At 40.3% G+C, this 21,624-nt stretch overlaps 1 protein-coding gene across 3 annotated transcripts; it reads left to right on the top strand.

The window, feature by feature from the left end:
- The first annotated feature begins 73 nt into the window (after positions 1-73).
- On the top strand, positions 74-15,299 carry nup37 (nucleoporin 37). Of its 3 annotated transcripts, XM_079817840.1 has the most exons (12): positions 76-287; positions 491-636; positions 996-1,203; positions 4,102-4,226; positions 5,502-5,574; positions 5,973-6,067; positions 11,708-11,798; positions 11,949-12,130; positions 12,527-12,577; positions 12,660-12,753; positions 12,832-12,968; positions 13,056-13,852. In XM_079817840.1, the coding sequence occupies exons 3-11, from the start codon at positions 1,048-1,050 to the stop codon at positions 12,943-12,945; spliced, it is 981 nt and encodes a 326-aa protein (XP_079673966.1). In that variant the 5' UTR covers positions 76-287; positions 491-636; positions 996-1,047; the 3' UTR covers positions 12,946-12,968; positions 13,056-13,852. The 3 variants fall into 3 exon arrangements, with proteins under 3 accessions (XP_079673964.1, XP_079673965.1, XP_079673966.1); XM_079817838.1 differs by having other exon boundaries at positions 74-287; positions 470-636; positions 12,832-15,299; XM_079817839.1 differs by having other exon boundaries at positions 75-287; positions 12,832-15,299.
- The last annotated feature ends 6,325 nt before the right edge of the window (positions 15,300-21,624 follow it).

The following is a 21,624-nucleotide window of genomic DNA, read 5'->3' on the forward strand; positions in this document are numbered from 1 at the left end:
GCCAATCACAGAGCGCGATATGTTGGCCACGCCCCAAACAGGAAGTCAAAAGCGCAACGGAACAGCCCCGCTTCCTTTCAGACCAAATCGACATGTGTATATTCAGTGTAGATTTTTGAGGAAAAAAATACAAGAAACAAAACTCATATGGTAATGTGGAAGAATATGAGCGCTATATCCTCCATTTCTTTTAAAACACAGTTTATATGAGTGCAGGGACAGGACATTTCCTCTATTTTCTCTTCGTTTATAGAAACAAACACATATACTACCTACTGGCAATAAACGTAAGCATTAATCAATGCGTTTTGCGTTTGTTTATATCGTTTGTGCATTTTATTAAGCATATCCATAATAACAACAACATAAATGTATGATTATTTATAAGTTAACAAAAAAGTTGTGCAGGGGTAAACATGCAATTTACAGTAAATTAAATAATATTTGCTTCCCCTAATGCCATTAAAAGCAGGTCCAAAATCATTTCCAGATATTTCTATGGGCTTGCGTCACGATTACGTCACTAACCTGGAAGAAAACAAACGCGGTCACGTGACCAGAAAGCGCGCTGAGAACAAGCGCCGCATGAGCTCTGCTCACTCATTCGAACAGACGATCTTCATAAAGTTATCCCAGGTTTGTTGTATAAAGCTTTAAATATTTATTTCCATGCGCATGAATCGGCTAGACTCGTTGCACATGACTGTGCTGTAAGTGTAGCTCACTTTCAACTTCGACAGAGACATAAATGTGTGGAGAGTGTAAAGAAATACATAAAAAGTAGAGTAATGCATTCATTATTACATAACGTATATGAGGTACAGTAAAGATTAAGTTCTAGAGTTTATTATACAATTTCGAAGATTTTTGTCTGCACAGTAGCTTAAACATTTCATCTTATTACAGCACTTCAGATATACTGTACTTTTGCAGACCATTGTGGCATTTTCCTCCAAATAAAATGCATTTTCTTTTCTCCCCTGTTACTTATTTAGAAGGGAAAGTAACTCCTTTTCATCTAAATATTAAAGAATCATTTGATGGAAGATGCCGGATGAAACAGTTCGCTCTGCAACCTACACAGTGCCCTGCGAGGACTATGTTCATGTAGTGGAGTTCAGTCCATATGACTGTGGCTCACCTGCTTCACTCCTGGCCTATGGAGGAAACCAGTATGTGGTCGTGGGCACTTGTCGTTTTAAGGTAAGAACAGTAGTCCACCAGATTGATCAGTCTGTGGCAAGGGTTCTCTATAATCTATAACCTTCTCCAGTGGAGATCTACATCACTACAATCCATCTCCAGCACACCTGTCTATGATTTGAACATTGATGGACTGGTTCAGGTGTATTTGATCACAGGTGGAACTAAATAGTATTCAAGATAACCAATCTCGAATACTATCTAGGGTGGATAGATACCCTCATGTCACGATTCAATACATATCATGATGCGATATTATTGCGATACTCCAAGACATGGTAAAAGGTTATGGTAAAAATGTATAGTTGATTAAAATGCAAAATTTGGCATTATATTGGGGATGAATAGGCTTGGTGGTAACCCAATGCACAGGACAATGGTGACACCAGAATACAAATATTCATGATTCTGAAGCTGAAAATACAGAATTATTTTAGACAAATATGCTTGCACTGACTAGATGTCACTGATTAGATATATTAAAATATTTATATATTTAAATAATTCAATAAGATATATTTAAAATATTGTATGCCACTTTTTACTGGTAACAACATTTGGCATTATCAATCACAAATATTCAGCCATTGCATTATTATACATTATATTCAACATTATAGTAGTTTAATGTAGTACTGACACTAAAACTCTGTAAAATTGATTTTTTTTTCTCACACAGTGTTTTCATTTTAGGTGAACTATACACAATAAAGATTGTCACTATCCACGATACATATGCCGCGTTCCAGGCAACCAGTAACCTGTGTTTTTCCAGTAACTTCCCACACGTGAACTCGTACTAGATCGATGTACTCCCAGTTACGAGCTCTGACGTTACATAGCCCGCGAAACGACAATGGCAGCCCCTATGGATGCAGTGTTTATGAAACAAATATACAAATAACGTAAAATAAAAGGTATAACAGCTTCTCTTGCCGTATGCGCTGTTTTTTCTCCTCCGTTTCCCTCAAATAAGCCAGGAGTAAACACCTTTGGCAAAATAAATGATTGTAAATGAGCATAAGCCCCGTACGGTCCGCCATGCTTTGTTTACATCTAGCTACCACTATTCCTCGTGCTCAGGCAGTTTGGCGTGACTTTGCCTGGAACGCTACAAAGTCGTGAGTCGTGGTTTAAAGTTGTAACTTACGGGCTCAAAAACCTGCCTGGGACGCAGCAATATTGTTGCATTTTTGTACTGCGATATATTGTTACACCCCTAGTGGATAGTATGCGGATGTAAAGTGGACAAAAGCACAAGCAGTTTTACTGACAAAACATCCATGCTTACATGAAATTCATAGGATGTTTAGAACAGTTTACTAGCATACGTACTGTGCAGTATACTCTTGCTGAATCCGAAATCGCCACCTAAACCCTAAATCACTATTCCCTATGTTAGTCCACTAAATACAGTTCTCTTGAAGGAGTGTATGAAAACGAGTGAGATAATTCAGACAGCCGTTACTCGTACATCAGTTGTACACTCATTATTGCAGTGAAATGTGGGAATGAATGAGTGCACTCAATAACATCCACTATTGTGTCGGACACCACTACAAATGTCTGTCCCTTCAAATTATGCCCAAATAATAATAGGGGGTGATTTCGGATTCAGCCTTTAATTTTTTTTAATAGTTTGTACAAAAATTTCAAGACTCCTTACCATGGTCCTGTTAATCAGAAAACTTGCTATTGAGTGCCATTCAGAATTAGTTGTGTATATTGACAAAATATTTTGCAACCAACTGTAAGTTGCATATCGAATGTAAATGTCATTATTTATATTAGACATATGATATAAACTCTTAAAGCAGCTCTTAAAAGCAGTATATTGCTTAAAGGATTAGTTCACTTTAAAATGAAAATTACTCCATGATTTACTCACCCTCAAGACATCCTAGGTGTATATGACTGAATTCTTTCTGATGAACACAGTTGGAGTTATATTAATAAATATCTTGACGCTTCCAAGCTTAATAATAGCAGTGAACGAGGCTCATGAGATTGAAGCACATCCATGATGCATACTATGTTTATGATGGATGGATGGATGGATGGATGATCTCCACATGGCTCCGGGGGGTTAATAAAGGCCTTCTGAAGCTAAGCAATGCATTTGTGTAAGAAAAATATCCATATTTAACACATTATAAAGTTAAATATCTAGCTCCCGCCAGACGCCTTCTGTATTCATCTTGCGGAAAAAGCGTAACTGACACGATGTAGGATGTAGCGTAAGCATTTTGAACTGTGAGAGGAGATACACTTTCTTCGTAAGTTAAATATAGGCGGTCTGGTGGAAGCTAGATATTTAAATTAAATTAAATTAAGTTAAATATGGATATTTTTCTTTAAAAAACCGAGCAATTTGCTTCAGAAGGCCTTTTATAACCCCTTGAAGCCCTGGCGTTTACTTTTATAACGGATGGATGCACTTTTTTTCACTTCCAATTTTGGCAAAAGTAGCTGGTTGTCAAGGAAATTTAGATGTTCATAAATGTGCATAAGCGCTGCATCCGAAGATGCATACTTCCCTTCTATATAGTAATAAACAATGACAATATGTCCGAATTTACAGTATTCATAAAACTCATATGAGGCCACATGATAGGATTTAGCGAAGTCATGCTGTTGGTCATGTGACGTCTTTGTAGTACATCTGGATTGCATTACAGACATTCATACTACATAAAATATACCTTTTAACTGTGGCAAAGCAAAAGAAGTACCTACTCAGAGAGTTTGCAATCTCTCATGCAGCCAAAGTACATAGTATGCATCCTATATAACCATCCATATCTATCTATATAAGAAAACACAGTTTTTACCAGTCATGTCTGTATGTCAGCATTTGAGTGATGGTGCCCACAGCCCTAGTGATTTGTATTTGTGCAGGAGGAAGACACAGAGGTCGACGGTGTAGAGTTCACCTCTCTGCAAGTGCTCGTGCATGGGGTGCGTGTGGACGCCATCGCATGGAGCCCTGAAACCCGTCTGGACAAGCTCCCTCCGGTCATCAGGTATGGCTTTGAACATGTATTGCTTTTTTTATGCCGGGGTAAAACCGAATGAGACTGATGGATTATAATGTAACTTTGTTTTTGTAATAGAAGATGTGGAATTATGATGGTGTATGGAGGGAGCACAGGTCTTGATGCCAGACACCATATAGTTATTCATCTACAGCCGAGTTCATTCTCTTCATTAGAGGCTCAGACACAGCATATGATAATTGATTTATTTTACCGCACAAATCCTGATATTCTTTTAAATGTTAGATAAATATGCTTTCTCTGTATTGCACTATTGAATTTCCCTTCCTAATTGATGTCTGAGTCAATTGCGATATTTGAGAGTTGAGATATTTTACCACACATGCACAAACATACTCATTTTTGTTCAAATAAATGTGCTTTCTCAGAACATGTTTTTATCACTGAGAGACCCATTTTCCAGGGATCGATTCATTACCAAGATTTGTATGTTCATGTCAAGCAGTGGAAAGTGTCTGTCACAGCCGTAGTTTGATCTGGTTTGTATCAAGAGGTCTAATAAGATGTTGTCAGTCTGACATGTCCTTCCTTAAGCTGTGAACTTGGGAGGGTTCTGCTCCCGGTGGGGAAGTTTCCTGTTGCTTTAGCAGCATGGGAAGGGCAGAGTTATTTCCTGGCCATGCTGTGGTCAGGGCGGAAGGTGTAGCGTGCTTAACTGTGTGCACTGCCCCTTATTTGGGTTTATTTTCTTCTTCACTGTAGGTGTACCTCTTGGGAACGGAGTACTAGAGATCTTAAGGTTTCCTGGGCGTGTCGGTTGACACAGAGTCAGAGGTTATTGAAAGGTTGACTGGTTTTCAGCTGGTACTGCGCAATAATCTAGCCAAAGACAGACATGTTCTATCATAGAACTTTGTGATTGTAATTGGACCTTTCGTGACAAGAACTCATGTGATTCTTATTTGATAGAGGATGTAAGAAGATTTTGTCTCTGTGTGTGGTATAGTAACATTAAAATGTGCGTGCGATTCTCTAACTGAAAGTGTTTTTCTTGTCAGAGGTGAGTTAGTGTAATTGTGTGAATAATTGCTGCTCCTGATTAGTGGCAGAGCTGTTTTATTAGGTTTGGTTGGTTTTGAACAGACAAATGTGAAAATGGCGTGATGAAATTCTGACTTTAGTTGTTTGTCTTTAAGATTTTTAATCTCTCCACTGTCTGACTGTGGTTTATTACACACCCACATACATGATGGTGACTAAATGCAGTGTTTTATTTTATCCCTTTTTTTGCTCCCGTTTCAGATTTTGCACCACAGCTGCAGACAAAAAAATCAGGCTGTGGACATCCGATCTCCAAAACAACTGTGACGTAAAGGTAGGTCTTTCTGGTTGAAAATGCATTATATATTCGCACTGATTTTGCTGGTGATATAAAATTACACAATGTGTCAATATCGAAATGATTTTAATGTGCTTTTAATTGGCTGTTAAACTTCAGTTCCAAAAAAGGCAATCCAATTGGAAAATTTGATTCATTTCCGTGAATCAGTTCAAAAAGTGTAAATCGATTCCAATGAAAGATCGATTGAACTATCCATCAGCATCACTTAAAGAGGTTCACGAATATTGTCAAGAGGCTGAAAAATATCAATATATAATGTCAAGGTGTTGACTGTACACCCATCTATCTGTACGGAAAAGTCTTTGTCCTTGGCTGACTTGTTCACTGTATGAATGTTGTATTCCAATTTTTGGATTTCTTGTGTTTCCTAGGTGATGGAAGGCCACACCAGCTACATCAATCATCTAGTGTTTGAGCCTGCAGAAGGAAAGCAAATAGCCTCTGTCAGCGATGACCACACTTGCAGGTTAGTTGCACTCTAGTCCGTGTGTATGAGTGTGAGAAAGCGAAAATATATGTGTGTGTGTGCGTGTGTGAGTGTGTTCTGTTCTCTGTTAATGATGCAGAAAGTCTTGACCAAATTTCCACACTGAAACCCAACACTAAACACAACACTGCTCGCCGTTGCTCTGCGTAAGCGTCAACCGCCACTTGCTCGCACAGTTTTTCTAAGTAATTGGTTAAACGTGGAAATCCAATCAGTAGCCATGGCTTTTCCTCTCCACGGCCACAGTTAACGAGCTCCTTGAATGTGGCCCCACCAATCAGCCACTGAGGTAAGTGCGGTTTCCTGGCAGTCAGAGGTAATGTAAGAGAGCACTCCTGGAGTCTCGGGTCTTCCCTTTTGCGTCAGAGCTATGTAACTGACACACCTGGATGTTGTAGTGCTGTGGCCTGCCACAACTCAATGGCCCGGCTTTAGTCTTCCCAGCTTGCAAACCTTAATGACTTCAAGGTGGATGAGGACCAAGACGGTAGTTTTCCTTATAGACATCCAAATTTCAGCAACTGGATCCTTTATGCAGACCTTGCCCTGACAGTTTTATGGTATACGTCTTAAAGTTTGGATGGTGTAACCATACTTTCTCAACATGATCAGGTGATTTTGCCATTTCTGTGCCATTTGCCTAGTAGATATTACATCCTTTGTTTGATATTAAGCATCATCTTCCCCATCAAGTCTGTTCTGGGATCAGCATGCTTGAGGCTCTGCTCCGAATCCAGTGCATTTCTTGGTGCACGCAGCGCCTGTGTCAGCATGTGACCCCATGTTAGCACTGACCCATTGCGCTGGGATAATGTTTTCATACACTCATCATAGGGGTGGTGCGTCATTGAGAATAAGTGCTCTGGGTCCATCGCTCCTCTGACAGCTGTTTTATTGATATTGGTGGAGCTTCAGGCTGTGATGAAAGGAGGAATCGCTGATCTTTATCAGTTGGGGGTGAAAGCGTTTCAGTTTGCAGCTTCGGCAATAATGGGCTTCTTCTCTGCTGGATCCTGGATGTGCTGAAACCCCTTTTGTAATGATTAACACCCCTAAGACTGGCCCAGTTAGAAGCAGCTTACTATTTTGATTAAATAATAACCATTTCTTATGAATAAATCATGGCCCACCCAACAGCACAGTAAGGTGCAAACCACTGCAGTTACCATATATCACTAATCCTGAACTGCCAGCTCAAATGAGAGATTTGATATTATGATTTGAGATTTGGTGTCTCGTTGTGGTCATGCTCATAAGGAAAACAGCCAAATGTTAACCATTGTGCCCTCCAAAACCATACTTAACACATGCCCATTAGAATTTAGTTGCAGATAGTTGATATATGTTGCTCTGGTCAGTAGATTTTGTGTCAGAGATAGTGTGTTTGGTTGGAGAGGAGAGGGGCTACTGAAGGGATCGAAGCAGGAAACATCCGCCATAAGCCTCAGTCTCCCTCTCCTGTGGAGCCAGAGAAAACAGTAGAGCGCTCCATCTGCAGAAAGATTTAAATTCTGTCACGTTGAGAAAATATGGGACGCAGGAGGAACAGCGAGGTGGAACAAGAGAAAGATCAGGTTAATGTTAGAGAAAGAGTGAACCTTTTCCAGTCAGGCCACACAAACTGCTTTTGATACAAATGTGGCTTTCATCTGGAATGCTTTTGTATGTGTGACACCTTCCCTGCTGAAAAGACCTACTTTTGTATTAAGCAGCATAGGGGGCAGCAGCATACCTGCAGTTCTAGAGAATAACATGTAATGCAAGGAGAAAAGTGGTTTGATCCAAAATAGAACATCATAATTAACTTATTTAAAACATAGCAACTCCACTTGACATACAAATAGCACTCACATAATGGGCACATTTTACTACAAATTGAGTCTAATAGTACAGGGGGTTTCAGTCCTGCTCCTAGAGGGCCATCCTAAACACAGGTGTGTTGGAGCAGGCTGGAGTTAAACTCTGCCGGATTGTGGTCCTTCAGGAGCAAGTCTGGACAAACCCGCCACAATAGACTTTGGCTTTACTATGCAGCTAAACTGACACAAGGTACCTTGGAAGGCAGCAAAATGTTGCTGCTTACTAGCCTGACAAGTCAGACCCACATCAAGCTGTTGGGTCTGGGAACACACCATTGGCAGGGCTCAATCCGAGGGGCGGGATAAACGATTGTCTTTCAAATTCCCTCTGCACGCAATAGGATAGCGCTACAACCAACCAGAGCAACAAAGAAGGTGAAGCGGAGCTAACTTAGTTGATAGATTAAACTTTCGCCATATCCGGTCGGCAAAACTCTGAACACATCGTCCTGTCTTAAAGGATTAGTTCACATTAGTTCAGTATTTTGAAGAAAATGTTTCAGGGTTTTTCATCATATAATACTTTTCAGTTGCAACCAAAATGCTGAAGGTCCAAATCAATGCAGTTTCAAAGTGCTTTGATGGGCTCCAGAGGCTCTGCACGATCCCAGATGAGGAATAGGGTCTTATCTAGCGAAACGATCAGTCATTTTAAAAGGTAAATTAAAATGAATATACTTTTTAACCTAAATTGTTCATCTTGTGCAGCTCTGCGAAGACGTATGGCGTAATCACGTCGGAACGGTCACGCTAGACGTAGGCAGAAGTACCGCCCCCATGTTTACAAAGCGCTCGTGTGAAGACTAATACAAACGCCCTTAAGCAAAAAAAAGGTAAAACAACGATATATCCCTAATTTTGAAGTTGAAAATGTAGTGTTTTTGGTAAAGGGCGCTTGTATTAGTCTTCACACGAGCGCTTTGTAAACACGGGGGTGGTACTTCTGCCTATGTCTAGTGTGACTGTTCCGACGTGATTACGTCATCCTTAGCACCTCGCAGAGCTGCACAAGATGAACAATTAAGGTTAAAAAGTATATTCATTTTCATATATATATATATATTTTGGTTGCAACTGAAAACTATTATATAATGGAAAAACCCTGGAACATTTTCTTCAAAATACTTAATTTCTTTTCGACTGAAGAAAGAAAGACATGAACATCTTGGATGGCATTGGGGGTGAGTAAATTATCAGGAAATCTTCAGTTTGGGGTTAACTAATCCTTTAAGAATGACTTCAGTTCCATTCTTTGTTCTTTTCTCAAAGAAAAGCTTAACTCCAAGTCTTCCAGAGTTACGGCCAAAGCCGATTCGAAAGGCCGCTGTTCGCCAGCTTCTTTGTTTACGAGTAGCACGCGGAAGCGGTGGAACCGCCGCAACTCTGCCGTCATTATATTAAGCACGCCCACCGACTCTATACACAATGTGATTGGCCTGACCAGGGTTTGGTTTTTCCAGCTCGTAAGCCAACAGAGAGTTGCTAGACGACCCTGGCTGCAAATTAGATTTGCTGTTGCTAGGGTACGTCTAGATTTCTAGGCTAGCTTCTTACGGTTTGGAACCACCTTCCAAAGGTGCATGTGATGCCTTAAAAGACTGTCTATACTGTCACAATGAATGTGCAAAAATACTTTTAGAGGTTACTGGGGCAGTACCTTCAAAGAGACACATTTGTACCTTCTATACCCCAAAAGGGGGCACATTAGTATCTTAGAATATGTACCCTAAAGGTAGTAATATACACTCTTATGGTACTACTATGAACCAGCTCATTAGGTTTTGAAACCAAGCCATTATGTTCTATAAAGTCTGGTGATGATGGCTGTTTTCGGGTTAGTTTTGCACGCCAGTTTCTGTGCAAGATATTAAACTTTTCATTCCCTTCATGATTGATAAATTATACTAGACCACAAAAAAAAGTCTCATTTTGGCTGCTGAGAGCACCTGAATATAAACAAAACTAACACTGTTGTTTTAAACAGGTCAGGTCTAAACTGTTATTCACATCATATTTGACAAAGAATTAGGCCCTGACCTGGTCACCACCATAAATGTTTGTTTCAACAGTTCTTAACTCAATTTCAGCATTTCTCACCCCTGCCCCATCCTAAAAATCACATTGCACGCTCAGCTCAGCTTCCCGGTTGTGCTGTGTGGGAAAACACAGACAAGCCAGACAGACCCTCCCCTTGTTTTCCCTCTTAGATCTTCCATGACTTCAAACACTTCCATCTCTTTCAACTCGTATTGTACACAATGCTGCGTCAGTCATTGAAGAGCCTTACGCAATAGCAGTAGCACATTGTCTGTGATGTTTCCCACTTTTTTGTGTGTGCTTAGTGTCTTAATCCTCATTTGGCTTTGTCAGGGTTGTAGAGAGCTGACTTTTCGCCTTCTTGAATACCCTGGTAGTTGTCAGGGCTGGCGGTTTTGGTTTTGCGTGCAATTGAACTCTTGCTTGGCGAGGGGTTCTGAGTAAAGGGGTTTTAACCATGTTTGTATGGTGTGGTCTGAAACCTCACTCAAAGGAGCATGATCAGAGCAGAGATGCCCCAGACGAGGGGGGACAGTTCAGGAGTTCCTGGCAAATGTGTTGGACAGAGCTTAGGTGCTTACAAAGACCCCTGTCTGGGAGCTGTTGAGCATGAGGCATGTCCTCCAAGTACCGCCCCGCTGAAGATATTAATCTACCCAACTGCACGGTTGACATTCAGACAGGCTTTGGAGTGCTTTTGGCCTTCTTTTGATGAAGACTTCTCAATGACCTCATCAACCAAGCGGTTGTGCGTCTTTCCTATTAATGGAGGGCTTCTTTTTTTCCCCTCTCTTTCTCCTACCCCACGCTTTCCCAGAAAACCTCCATAGTTTCAACTCATGTGAGGGAACTTGTGGTTCTCTTCACTCGGGCCTCTGTGATGTGGTAAACCCAAGATCTGATCTCCAGTGAAACCATCCAGAATCTGATCTCCAGTCTTCTCCGTCCAAATGATTTATTGCGTCTGCTTGCAGGCCTCTTGCTGTATCTGTACTTGCCCTAGCGTGCCTTCACAAACTTCAAGAAGCATATTTGGAGTGAAAGGCTTCTGTGCCTGGGAAGAAAAGACTCAGAGGTATTGGCAGTCCTGCTTCTTCAGGTCAGCTGCAGGCAGCAACTCCTGTAGTTCAACTGGTCAAGCATGGCGCTAGCAACTCCAAGGTCATAGGTTTGATTCCCAAGGAACACACGTGTCCTAAATGATAGTGTATCTACTGTCTACTCCTCTATAGATCAAAATCCACATCTATTGAAGGAAGTTATTTTCTGTGTGCTTATTTGGATTATGCTGCTTTTGATTAGTGTCCTGTTTCTGATCGTTCTTTTTTTAGTTTGTGTGCGTCTTTAAAAGGGTAAGAACGCACAGGAGTGATGTAATAACCCATTCATGACCTCAGTCTTTTTCACTTTATTTCCCCACTTATAATTTTGATTCAATTGTGTATTTCTAAAGACTGGAAACTAAAATAGGGGAAAACAAAAAAGAATGTCCACATAGTTAAAAGTGCGCATGGCTTGTTTTACTCCCTGGTAATTTTTCCCTGTAAACTTTATCCCTGTTTATCATGTAAAATTTAACCTACACAATGTTTTGATCAAAGTACTATCTTTTGGCTATCATTCAGCATTAATTGTGTGTAACATAATTTACCACAAAGTCCATCTCTGCATTTTTTTTTATTGTATTTACCTGAAGATTATATTGTTGCTTTCCTTCCTGAAGACTGTGGGACCTTGATGGTAATGAAACCGCTTCATTCAGACTGCGTTCCCCTGGTGTAAGCGTCTGCTGGCACCCAGAGGACATCTGTAAGGTCAGAAACAAAAGTCTGACAAAGAACTAATTTGTCATTTTATTTCATAACATTGATTCTGTCAATTCTGTTTTGATTGAGTGTGTTTTCAGACTTAAGGATCCCACTGTATACCCAAAATAAATCAATACATATCTTTGTTTGAGACAGTTGATGGTGGCGGAGAAGAAAGGCACTATACGTTTCTATGACCTTGTTACACAACATGCCATTCTGTCTCTGGACAGTGGGCAGATGCCACTCATGTCAGCTGATTGGTGTCTCACAAACACTATTAAGGTTGGAGCTGTGGTGGCCAATGATTGGGTGATCTGGGACATTACCCGCTCCAGGTAAACACAACTTAATCTCTGTGGTCAACGTCATTGTTCTTGGTGTGTTCTGTTGGTGCAGGGAGTTGCTTTTAAAGCAGAAATGTTTTGTGTGGTCAGCATGACCCAGGCACATTGTCTACTATCTCCCCTGTTCTACTTAATTTAGTTTATCTATCTGAGAATCAGGATTTTGTCCATAATTTGCAAAACACATCAACTTAGCTAGAGAAAGACACCTGTGTCAAATAAAAAGGCAAAAAGAGAATCAAGGCTTAAAACCTTTTTAGGTCTTACATGAACTCCTACACACTAAATCACCATAACGACATTCAAATGAGCAGTTATGCTGACCATGATGTAATGTGGGAGTCAGTTAAACTGTCTGTAAATGATACTGATGTGTTTTGCCTGTAGTTATCCACTTGAAAAGAGGCCAGCTCATGTTGGCAAGGCAAGACATTTCAGGTAAATTTTTTACTACAGATCAGATTATTCATTATTTGTTGGACTGTTCATGATTATAATGCTGGTGGCCTTTCTTCTGCAGATGGTCAAGGGCAAATGAGAATCTTTTCGCTACCACAGGCTATCCAGGAAAAATAAACAGTCAGTTATTGGTGCATCATCTGGGCCACCCACAGGTTTGTAAAATGACGTACTTGTCTGTTTATGTGTTACCCAACTACCTCAAGCCTCATAGTACACAATTGTCATTGCAGCCTGTGATGATTGGTTCAGCGTCTGTGGGGGCTGGTCTAAGCTGGCACAGGACCCTACCTCTTTGTGTTGTCGGTGGGGACCGAAAGCTGTTCTTCTGGATGACGGAGATGTAACCTGGATAGAATTCAACTGGAGAGTGTTTCTGTTTTCCTTTTTCAAAAAATAAAGTCATATTTTTCATGCGCTGTCACTGTACTTACTCCACTGTGTCTTTATTTTATAGGTCACTTGGGTTAGAACTCAGACTAACAATTGTGGGAAACGAGACACTTTTCTCTCTCCCCATTTTTTTTCCCCTTTTTCTACGAAGCATTGTATCAGTGTTTTTGGTGTGGTGTTCAGCCAAGCTGGCTTAAAGTTGAGCCAAAGGTCGCCAAACGGCAGGAGCTGGCAGTTTTCATTGCAGAACGATTGAGTGTGAGGAAAAAAACTCTGTACAGGTGCTCTGTACATAGACTGTCTCATTGACTCCACCAGGATAATAATCTGCAATCCCGTTCCTAACACTACAGGGGAACTTCCTCCACTCAATTGTGACGCATGTGTGGTGGGGGAGACAGACGCAATGCTATTTGTGCTTCAACAGTTGAACCCTGAAGATGAAGACAAGCATGGGAAACTAAAGCGCAAGTGGGAACACAAGACGACGTGAGCCGTGTTTTTCCAAGAAAAGCACAGGAGACTCTCAGATGGGGGAACATGGGTTCTCTCAGGTCAATTGTGCTATGTGTGTGTGGGCAGGAAGGTGTGAGGCCAAAAGGTAGAAAAGTTGGGCCAATGACAAATAAGAACAACAACAAAAAAATCGCTTCAAAAATTTGCTTCAAAATTGTTTTGTTTTTTTGCAAATATGCTTTCTGTATTTATGTTGGTTTTGTCCTTACAGCTCGAAATATATGAGCGTACAAATCCTATATATTCAAACGTAAAATGTGTTTACAAATATCATTACTTATCAATTCGTAAATCATTGCATTTTTGGAGAATCGCACCTCATGAATAAATGCAAAGTTGCTGGCTGACGGACTGAAAGGTCCTTAACACCATCTGCTTGCAATCATAATCTCCATCTGGCACAGCTGATTGGTTCCTGCTGTATCAGCAGCCAATGAGCTCGCTGCTCAACTTTCAAATACTTGGGGTGTCTCAATCAGCTCCCTAGTTCAGTAGTCAGGGCACTGATCATGGATTCGACCATTTTAAGGGCTGTCTCAATCGCAGAATCCTTCCAGGGCACTAAAAACGTTCGCTCCCTAAAACGTCCCATAATGCACCGTGAAAACCAGGGTGAATCGATGCTCACTATGTTCCCTTAATGAAAGTTCTGAAGCACGAAACTTGAATCACGTGAGCCAACTCACTACACACAATGACGCGATAGATTTAAAAAAAAAAAATGCCATTATCATATTTCAGCATAAAAATACATCGCCAGACTTTTTTTTTTTTTTTTTACGGCTAAAATGTTGCTCGTATATGTAACAAGCAAAGTATTTATCATAACGTTAGCCTCATAGCATAATTAAAGCCTACGTAATTTTTTTGGCCAAATATGATCTGGGCAATTATGCTATGAGGCTAACGATAATGTACTTTAAAGCTACACTGTGTCATTTTCTTTGTTTAATCTTAGCTAAAAACACTTAGTTCTTTCAAAAATATATGTGCTCATTAATGTATATTTACTTCTTTCAAGTAATAAAGTATTCTCGTAAGTTTATAATATGCCATTGAAAATACATGCGGGTGAGGGGTTTGAATGCGGGTCGCCATGTTGCCCCTCCATCTTGAAAGTACATTAGCCAAAGAGGGACATACCCGTAAATTCAAGCTTCGCCTTTCGCGTTTTATCACTCGATGGCACTGTGTCAAATGTGGACGAGGTCGAACTGGAAGCCATATTAATCTTGGACTAAATTGGCCACCGTAGGAGTTAAAACGAAATCGGAATTGAGAGGAACAGAAACTAATATTCACTGGAGGGTCATATACCTTTTCACCGAGTGAAAATATCACACAGTGTAGCTTTTAATAACATTACAAGTAATGTCAGCAGAAAGATATCAGCTCTGCTGTTGTTCATAAATACCAGTAATGATGTTGTATAATGAGGAAGTTGTTATGTAAGTGTCCCAATATGTAGTGAGCCAGCGTCCTTGAATTTGTGAACACAATATACCGATTCACGAGCTAGGGAGCGGATTGAGATGCATCCTTGGTCAGCATTTGCTGTAGCAGTGCATCACACTTTCAGAAACCCTCCACCTTCCCCAGCTCCACCTGTATAGATTTTGCTATGGCTAAATCATGTATTCTATATTGTGTGTATTCTATATTTGCTAACAGCAGCGTGTCATGTATGTATTGGCAGTAGCAAGTCCTACTTGATCTGCAACAGCAGCGTAGCAGATCTATTCCAACAAGAACATATCAACACTGTCATATACATTACCAAGCCAAACACTCTGAGAGTTGTCATGACATAACTTATTTTAAGAGACTTGTTGACAATCACAAGGGGCTGCAGGGGTCCTATGATATATAATACATTATATATATATATATATATATATATATATATATATATATATATATATATATATATATATATATTTTTTTTTTTTCTGCATGCACCTAATGACTGACAAATTGGAGCACTTATGTTAAAGAAATGATAAAATATGCCAACGTTGAAATTCTTTTTAAGAATTTCATTCTTTTAATGAGACTATTTTTACGGAAATTAACAAGAAGTGTAGCAACCCTGGAAAAGTTTTCATGCAATTCCTGGGACTTTTGCATATGCTCCATTTGTAACAGTAGGGCATATTGTGCCTAGGTGTTAAGGTGTGATTGAAACGGGTGCATAAAGAAGGGGGGAGACATGAACCTATACTCTTTCAAGCCCCAAAGACAAGCCTGTATGATTCTTGGAGCCCAGACGCACACCACCATCCGCAATCATAACATGCTACTGCTCTCCTGGTCTACTGGCTTTGTTTGAATAAGTTCAATGTGGTCTGAAACGAGGCTTTGGTAGCGCTGAACGTGGCTGGTCCTGGACCATCTGCATAGAGCTTGGAGAAATCAATGTCAGCCTCTTCCACATACTCTCACACAAGGGACACTATTCCAAAGGATACAATAACTTTCTGACAGAGAACTGAGAATTCCAAAAAAAAAAAAAAAAAAAACGTAAAGGCTTTTTAGGGAATATAAGAAAGTAAAGTAAAGATCACCTTCCCAAAATCTACTTTCAATTATCAATATTTCATAAGATCACCTTCCCAAAATCTACTTTCAATTATCAATATTTCATTGGCCACTATTTTAACCCAAGACTGCCATCTGGTGGCTGAACTTGCATTAAGTGGTGAGGGCTGTGCCAGAGTTCTGTGAATATCCTTTTTATTCAAAATCATGCATGATTAGAGTATGCATCATATAGGAAAGGATCTGTTTTTTGTGTGTGTGTGTGTGTGTGTGTGTGTGTGTAATATCATCCAGTGTCGGCCTGCTAGGAAAGATGGCTCAACAGAGGCACTGTTGTGATAGCGTACGCTAAGGCATTTCTTTCAGCAGATGCTCTCTGTCATTAAGAATAAAGCCTACGCAAGCCCTCCTTCAAAGGCTTAATGCCTTAAGCCTTCAAAGTTGGCGAGTAGTTTTAATGACTAAAAAAAATCACCATGATCAAAGCAGCTCCAACCAGGTTGAGAGCTTCCGCATGGCTCAGAGGCATAATCCTATTCACTACTTAAGACAAAGCAAAAGAACAAAAGGAAGGAGTGCTCTTTTTGATTCCAGGAGATAATGTATTTTCATGAGGGCTCTCCTGGATAAATTCTTTTGAAGACCAAGACTTGTGGTTTCACTCTTTTTTTATAATATTACCAATGGCTGAAAAGTAGTTGAACAGTGATAGCAAAGAATTTAACAATTGTGGTTTCAGTTCCTCTTAACAATTTCAGTTCTGTAGCCGTTACTAAACCAAAGATTACATAATTAACAGTGCTTCAATGGATAGTTCACCCGAAAATTAAAATGCTGTCATCATTTACTCACCCTCAAGTTGTTCCGGATCTTTATGAGTTTCCTTCTTCTGTTGAACACGAAAGAAGATATTTTGAAGAATGTTGACAGTAGCCATTTACTTCCATAGCGGGGAAAATACTATGGACATCAATGGCTACCGTCAACTGTTTGGTTACCCACATTCTCCGAAATATCTTCTTTTGTGTTCAATAGAAGAAAGAAACTCGGAACAACTCGAGGGCGAATTTTCATTTTTGGGTGAACTATCCCTTTCATGGGAGTGGATGGGTACTAAATAGTTATTTTTGTATGATGCGTTTGTCACAATTGGTGCCACATGATTGGCAATGTATACCAAAAACACATTGGTAATGTATTAAAAAAAAAAAATAGGTGGGCATGTGCTAGTCCAAATCCCAGAATTTCTGACCGTGAGGTCTCCATCATGCACTGATTTTTTTTTTCCAGCAGGAACTCTGCTGTTGAACATGATTATTTAATAAAAAACAATTTTTTAAAAGTTGAAGTAATGTGGGCTGATGGCTTCAGCTAAAGCATATACCAATGATTAACAACCTTGGAGCTCACAGTAGGCCCGTCTTTAAAGATTTATAAGTTAGCATTCAAATTCAATTCCCCTATGGAGAAAATGAATGGAATTGTTACGTTCGAAACCCGTTTGTTGCATTCTACAATGCTCACAATATTACTAGAAATGTCTGTTCTGATGTGACGTGATAAGCATTTGGGATTTGTGGGTAGAATTTCACTGGAAGCATCAGTGGTTATCGTATTGCTATGGCAATGCACATTTGTTTGGTGTGTAATGGATTCGGATCCAAGCTACGGTTTTCAGAGGGATTTGTGGATTGGGTTGAGCGGCGTGTAAAATGAGATACGATAGACGATTAAGTGTTTGAATTTGGTTTGTGAAAGCAGATGTCTGCTCCTCTCCTCTCTCCCACATTTATTACATTAATTGCCTGACAAACTCTCTCTCTCTCTCTCTCTCTCTCTCTCTCTCTCTCTCTCTCTCTCTCTCTCTCTCTCTCTCTCTCTCTCTCTCTCTCTCTATCTCTCTCTCTCTCTCTCTCTCTCTCTCTCTCTCTCTCTCTCTCTCTCTCTCTCTCTCTCTGTCTGATTCGTTTTATTCAGCATGTTCAAGGCAAACAAAGGCCAGCCAGCTGATAGAACCTCATTTTACCCCTAACTCAATGAATTCCAGGACAGAGTGACCTCGTTGCTCACTTTGTGGTTTATCCTAGAAGATGATTTGGCCTGTGCTTGGGCCAAGGGGGAGGAATATGCTGTGACCTGGTAGCCTAATCTTTTAGTATGAATGGAACAGTTGCGTAGTTGTTCCGACCTACACCATCTGTAGTGCAACCACAAGCTGTCAATCTGTTAAAAGTGGGGCTAATCCACAGTTTCTTTTCCTGCTGGAGCCAAAGCAGGAAAGATGATTCATGTATGATGCATTAACCAATATCATAGCAAGGCAGTTATATATATATATATTATATATAAGACATATGTGATCCTGGACCACAAAACCAGTCATACTTATATGGCACGGTTATATTTGTAGCAATAGCCAACAATACATTGTATGGGTCAAAATTATTATTCTTTCTTTTATGCCAAAAATCATTAGGATATTAAGTAAAGATCATGTTCCATGAAGATATTTTGTAAATTTCCTACCGTAAATATGTCAAAAATGTGTTATAAGTAGTAATATGCATCAGTAAGGACTTCATTTGGACAACTTTAGAGACGATTTTCTCAATATTTAGATTTTTTTTGCACCCTCAGATTCCAGATTCTCAAATAGTTGTATAGCTATCAGCCAAATATTGTCCTATCCTTACAAACCATACATCAATGGAAAGTGTATTTATTCAGCTTTCAGGTGATAAATCTCAATTTCAAAAAATTGATTCTTATGACTGGTTTTGGGGTCCAGGGTCACACATGTGTGTGTGTGTGTGTGTGTGTGTGTGTGTGTGTGTGTGTGTGTGTGTGTGTGTGTGTGTGTGTGTGTGTGTGTGTGTGTGTGTGTGTGTGTGTGTGTGTGTGTGTGTGTGTGTGTGTGTGTGTGGACTGGTAATCATCACGTTATGGGGACAAAATGTCCCCACAAAGATAGCAATATCCGAAATCCTCATCCTTGTGGGGACATTTTTAGGTCCCCATGAGGAAAACATCTTATAAATCAGACTAAGTGATGTTTTTTGAAAATGTAAAATTGCAGAATGTCTCCTGTGAGGGTTAGGTTTAGGGGCAGGGGCAGTGTAGGGGGATAGAATATATGGTATGTACGGTATAAAAACCATTACGCCTATGGAAAGTCCCCATAAAAGATGAAAACCAAACATGTGTGTGTGTGTGTGTGTGTGTGTGTGTGTGTGTGTGTGTGTGTGTGTGTGTGTGTGTGTGTGTGTGTGTGTGTGTGTGTGTGTGTGTGTGTGTGTGTGTGTGTGTGTGTGTGTGTGTGTGTGTGTGTGTGTGTGTGTGTGTGTGTGTGTGTGTGTGTGTAATTCTGTGGAAATTGATGAGTAGCCTAACTGTCTTTCCCCCAGCAACATCTGCATTTGATCTGTTTTTACTGAACTGGAAAACTGTGGCATGAGGTTTGACAGTTTGTCAGAGCATTTCTCTCTCACCTCTTTATATTTACCACAGTGAAGGAGAAAGCGTGTCTCTGTCTCAACCTCACCAGTGTCACAGTGAGCACAGACTCGTACTTCCTTTGGCAGCCATGCCTTTTTCTAAATGCCAGACTCGATCGGTGATGTATTTTGGAGATTGTACTTTCTGTTTAGGGTCTGATAACGTTCCAGTTCATTTTGGTTTTTACTTTCATTTTCCTAATGGTCCAAAATATGAATCTTTGCTTTCTTGGCTTTTAAGGGCTTCATGTTGTAGGGAAGGGGAAACTTATCGTGTGTCTATAATTTGAGGGATGATTTTTGAATATGCATAAAAGCGTGCCTAGTTTGGCTTGGCGTGAAACTTTCAGTATGCAGGGACTCTGTGAGGTCTCTCTTTCGTGTACACTGTGGCTGCGTCCCAATTCGCATACTATCCGTACTAAATAGTATTCGAAAAAAGAATTAGTATGTCCCAAATCTTAGTATGTTGAAAAAAGTATTCCAAAGATTCCCGGATGGTTTACTATTTCCGGTCAGAATCCGAAGTGCAGATCTATGCGCACTCTAACGGCTGATATTGCCCACAACCCATTGCGAGATGGACGAGGATTCGATTAGAACTACAAACGCGGATAAAAAGTGTTAAAAAACTACAAACATGACGGTTACGCGAGTCTGACGGTTAAGTGGAGAGGATTAGATAAAGTGGTTTGAGTGAGCAATTATCAGTATTTAACCTGACGAAAAGATATTTATTCAATATTATCCACATTATATTTCTCCTTCAGCAGCATTGAGAACTTTTGTAATGATACGTTTGGCCATTAACTTTGCAAACACATGAGAGGAGTCTCTGCATTAAAGACCCACGAAAGGCAGATCAACGAGCGACTACATTTCTCTCCGATACGGTAGGAAATTAAATTGAAAGTGGGGGATTTGAACTGTGACGATGATTGACAGGGCAGTTTAAACGGTGACGGGACGCACGTAACAGAGTCCGTTAAAGATGACGAAGTAGTATGTCCCAAAGCTTACATACTCTTCTGCTACACACTCAAAAGTATGTACTTTTTCTTCACAAAAAGAGTACATACTTTTAGGACGTATAAGTAGGCGAATTGGGATGCAGCCTGTGTACATTTTAGCGGCATCTAGTGGTGAAATAGAGAAGCTACGGTGGTCGACACAGGACAAAGATGTCGTCAAGGCCGGTCGAGACAGCAGAGAGTAGCAAGCGCTCTGCAGAGCATTTTGTCCGTTTAGGCCGGGCTACTGTAGAAACATGACGGCGCAAAATGGCGACTTCACTGCAAGGGGACCTCGCAGTGTATGTAGATAGAAATGGCTCATTCTAAGGTAATAAAAACTTAACGGTTCATTATGTAAGGCTTTATACACCACTGGAAACATAGTTATGTATATTATATTGCATTTCTGTCAATAGATCCTCATAAATAGGGCTCGGGCGTATGACGTCATTACTTTGCGTGGCGGCCATGTTGATGGCCTCATTTGCTGCTACTCGGACTACTGCGCACTGTTTATAGACGTGCTCCCTCTCAGTCGTGTGTCTTAATTTGGCGTTATTATTGGAAACCATGGTAAACCGTTGCTGCATTGTGGGGTGTAACACTAGATCACATAATCGCCATGGGAAAAAGTTCGAAAATGGATTAACTGAGTCGTCGGCTCGCTTGGATCGCGCTTGTAAGACAAACTGTTACCTGGGGATATGGTGTTGGCTGATCGCGGCTTTGACATAAAGGACAGTGTGGGACTTATGTGTGCCGAGGTAAAGATCCCTGCTTTCACAAAAGAACGCTGTCAGCTGATGCAAGAGATGTGGGGAGCACAAGAAAAAATGCCCACCTCCGAATTCACGTGGAAAGGGTGATTGTAACCGTCCGCAACAAGTACACTATTTTGTCAGATAAAGTACCGATTCACATGGTGTTGCCAAGCAAGGACGAAGACATGACATTCTTCTATAAGATTGTGTATGTATGTTGTGCTCTGACAAACATGAGCCCTAGCGTTGAAATAAAATAAATGTGCATTAAATACAGCCATAAGTGTCTGTTGCATCCATACCCACAATCT

Source organism: Gobio gobio (genome assembly GCF_949357685.1).
Source record: "Gobio gobio genome assembly, chromosome: 5".
Lineage (NCBI taxonomy): Eukaryota > Metazoa > Chordata > Actinopteri > Cypriniformes > Gobionidae > Gobio > Gobio gobio.

Excerpts from the sequence above, each read along its gene's own strand:
- nup37 (XM_079817838.1), top strand. The coding sequence starts at position 1,048 with ATGCCGGATGAAACAGTTCGCTCTGCAACCTACACAGTGCCCTGCGAG. Across the intron at positions 6,068-11,707 it reads AGCGATGACCACACTTGCAG|ACTGTGGGACCTTGATGGTA; the intron begins GTTAGTTGCACT and ends TCCTTCCTGAAG. Across the intron at positions 12,578-12,659 it reads GGCAAGGCAAGACATTTCAG|ATGGTCAAGGGCAAATGAGA; the intron begins GTAAATTTTTTA and ends TTTCTTCTGCAG.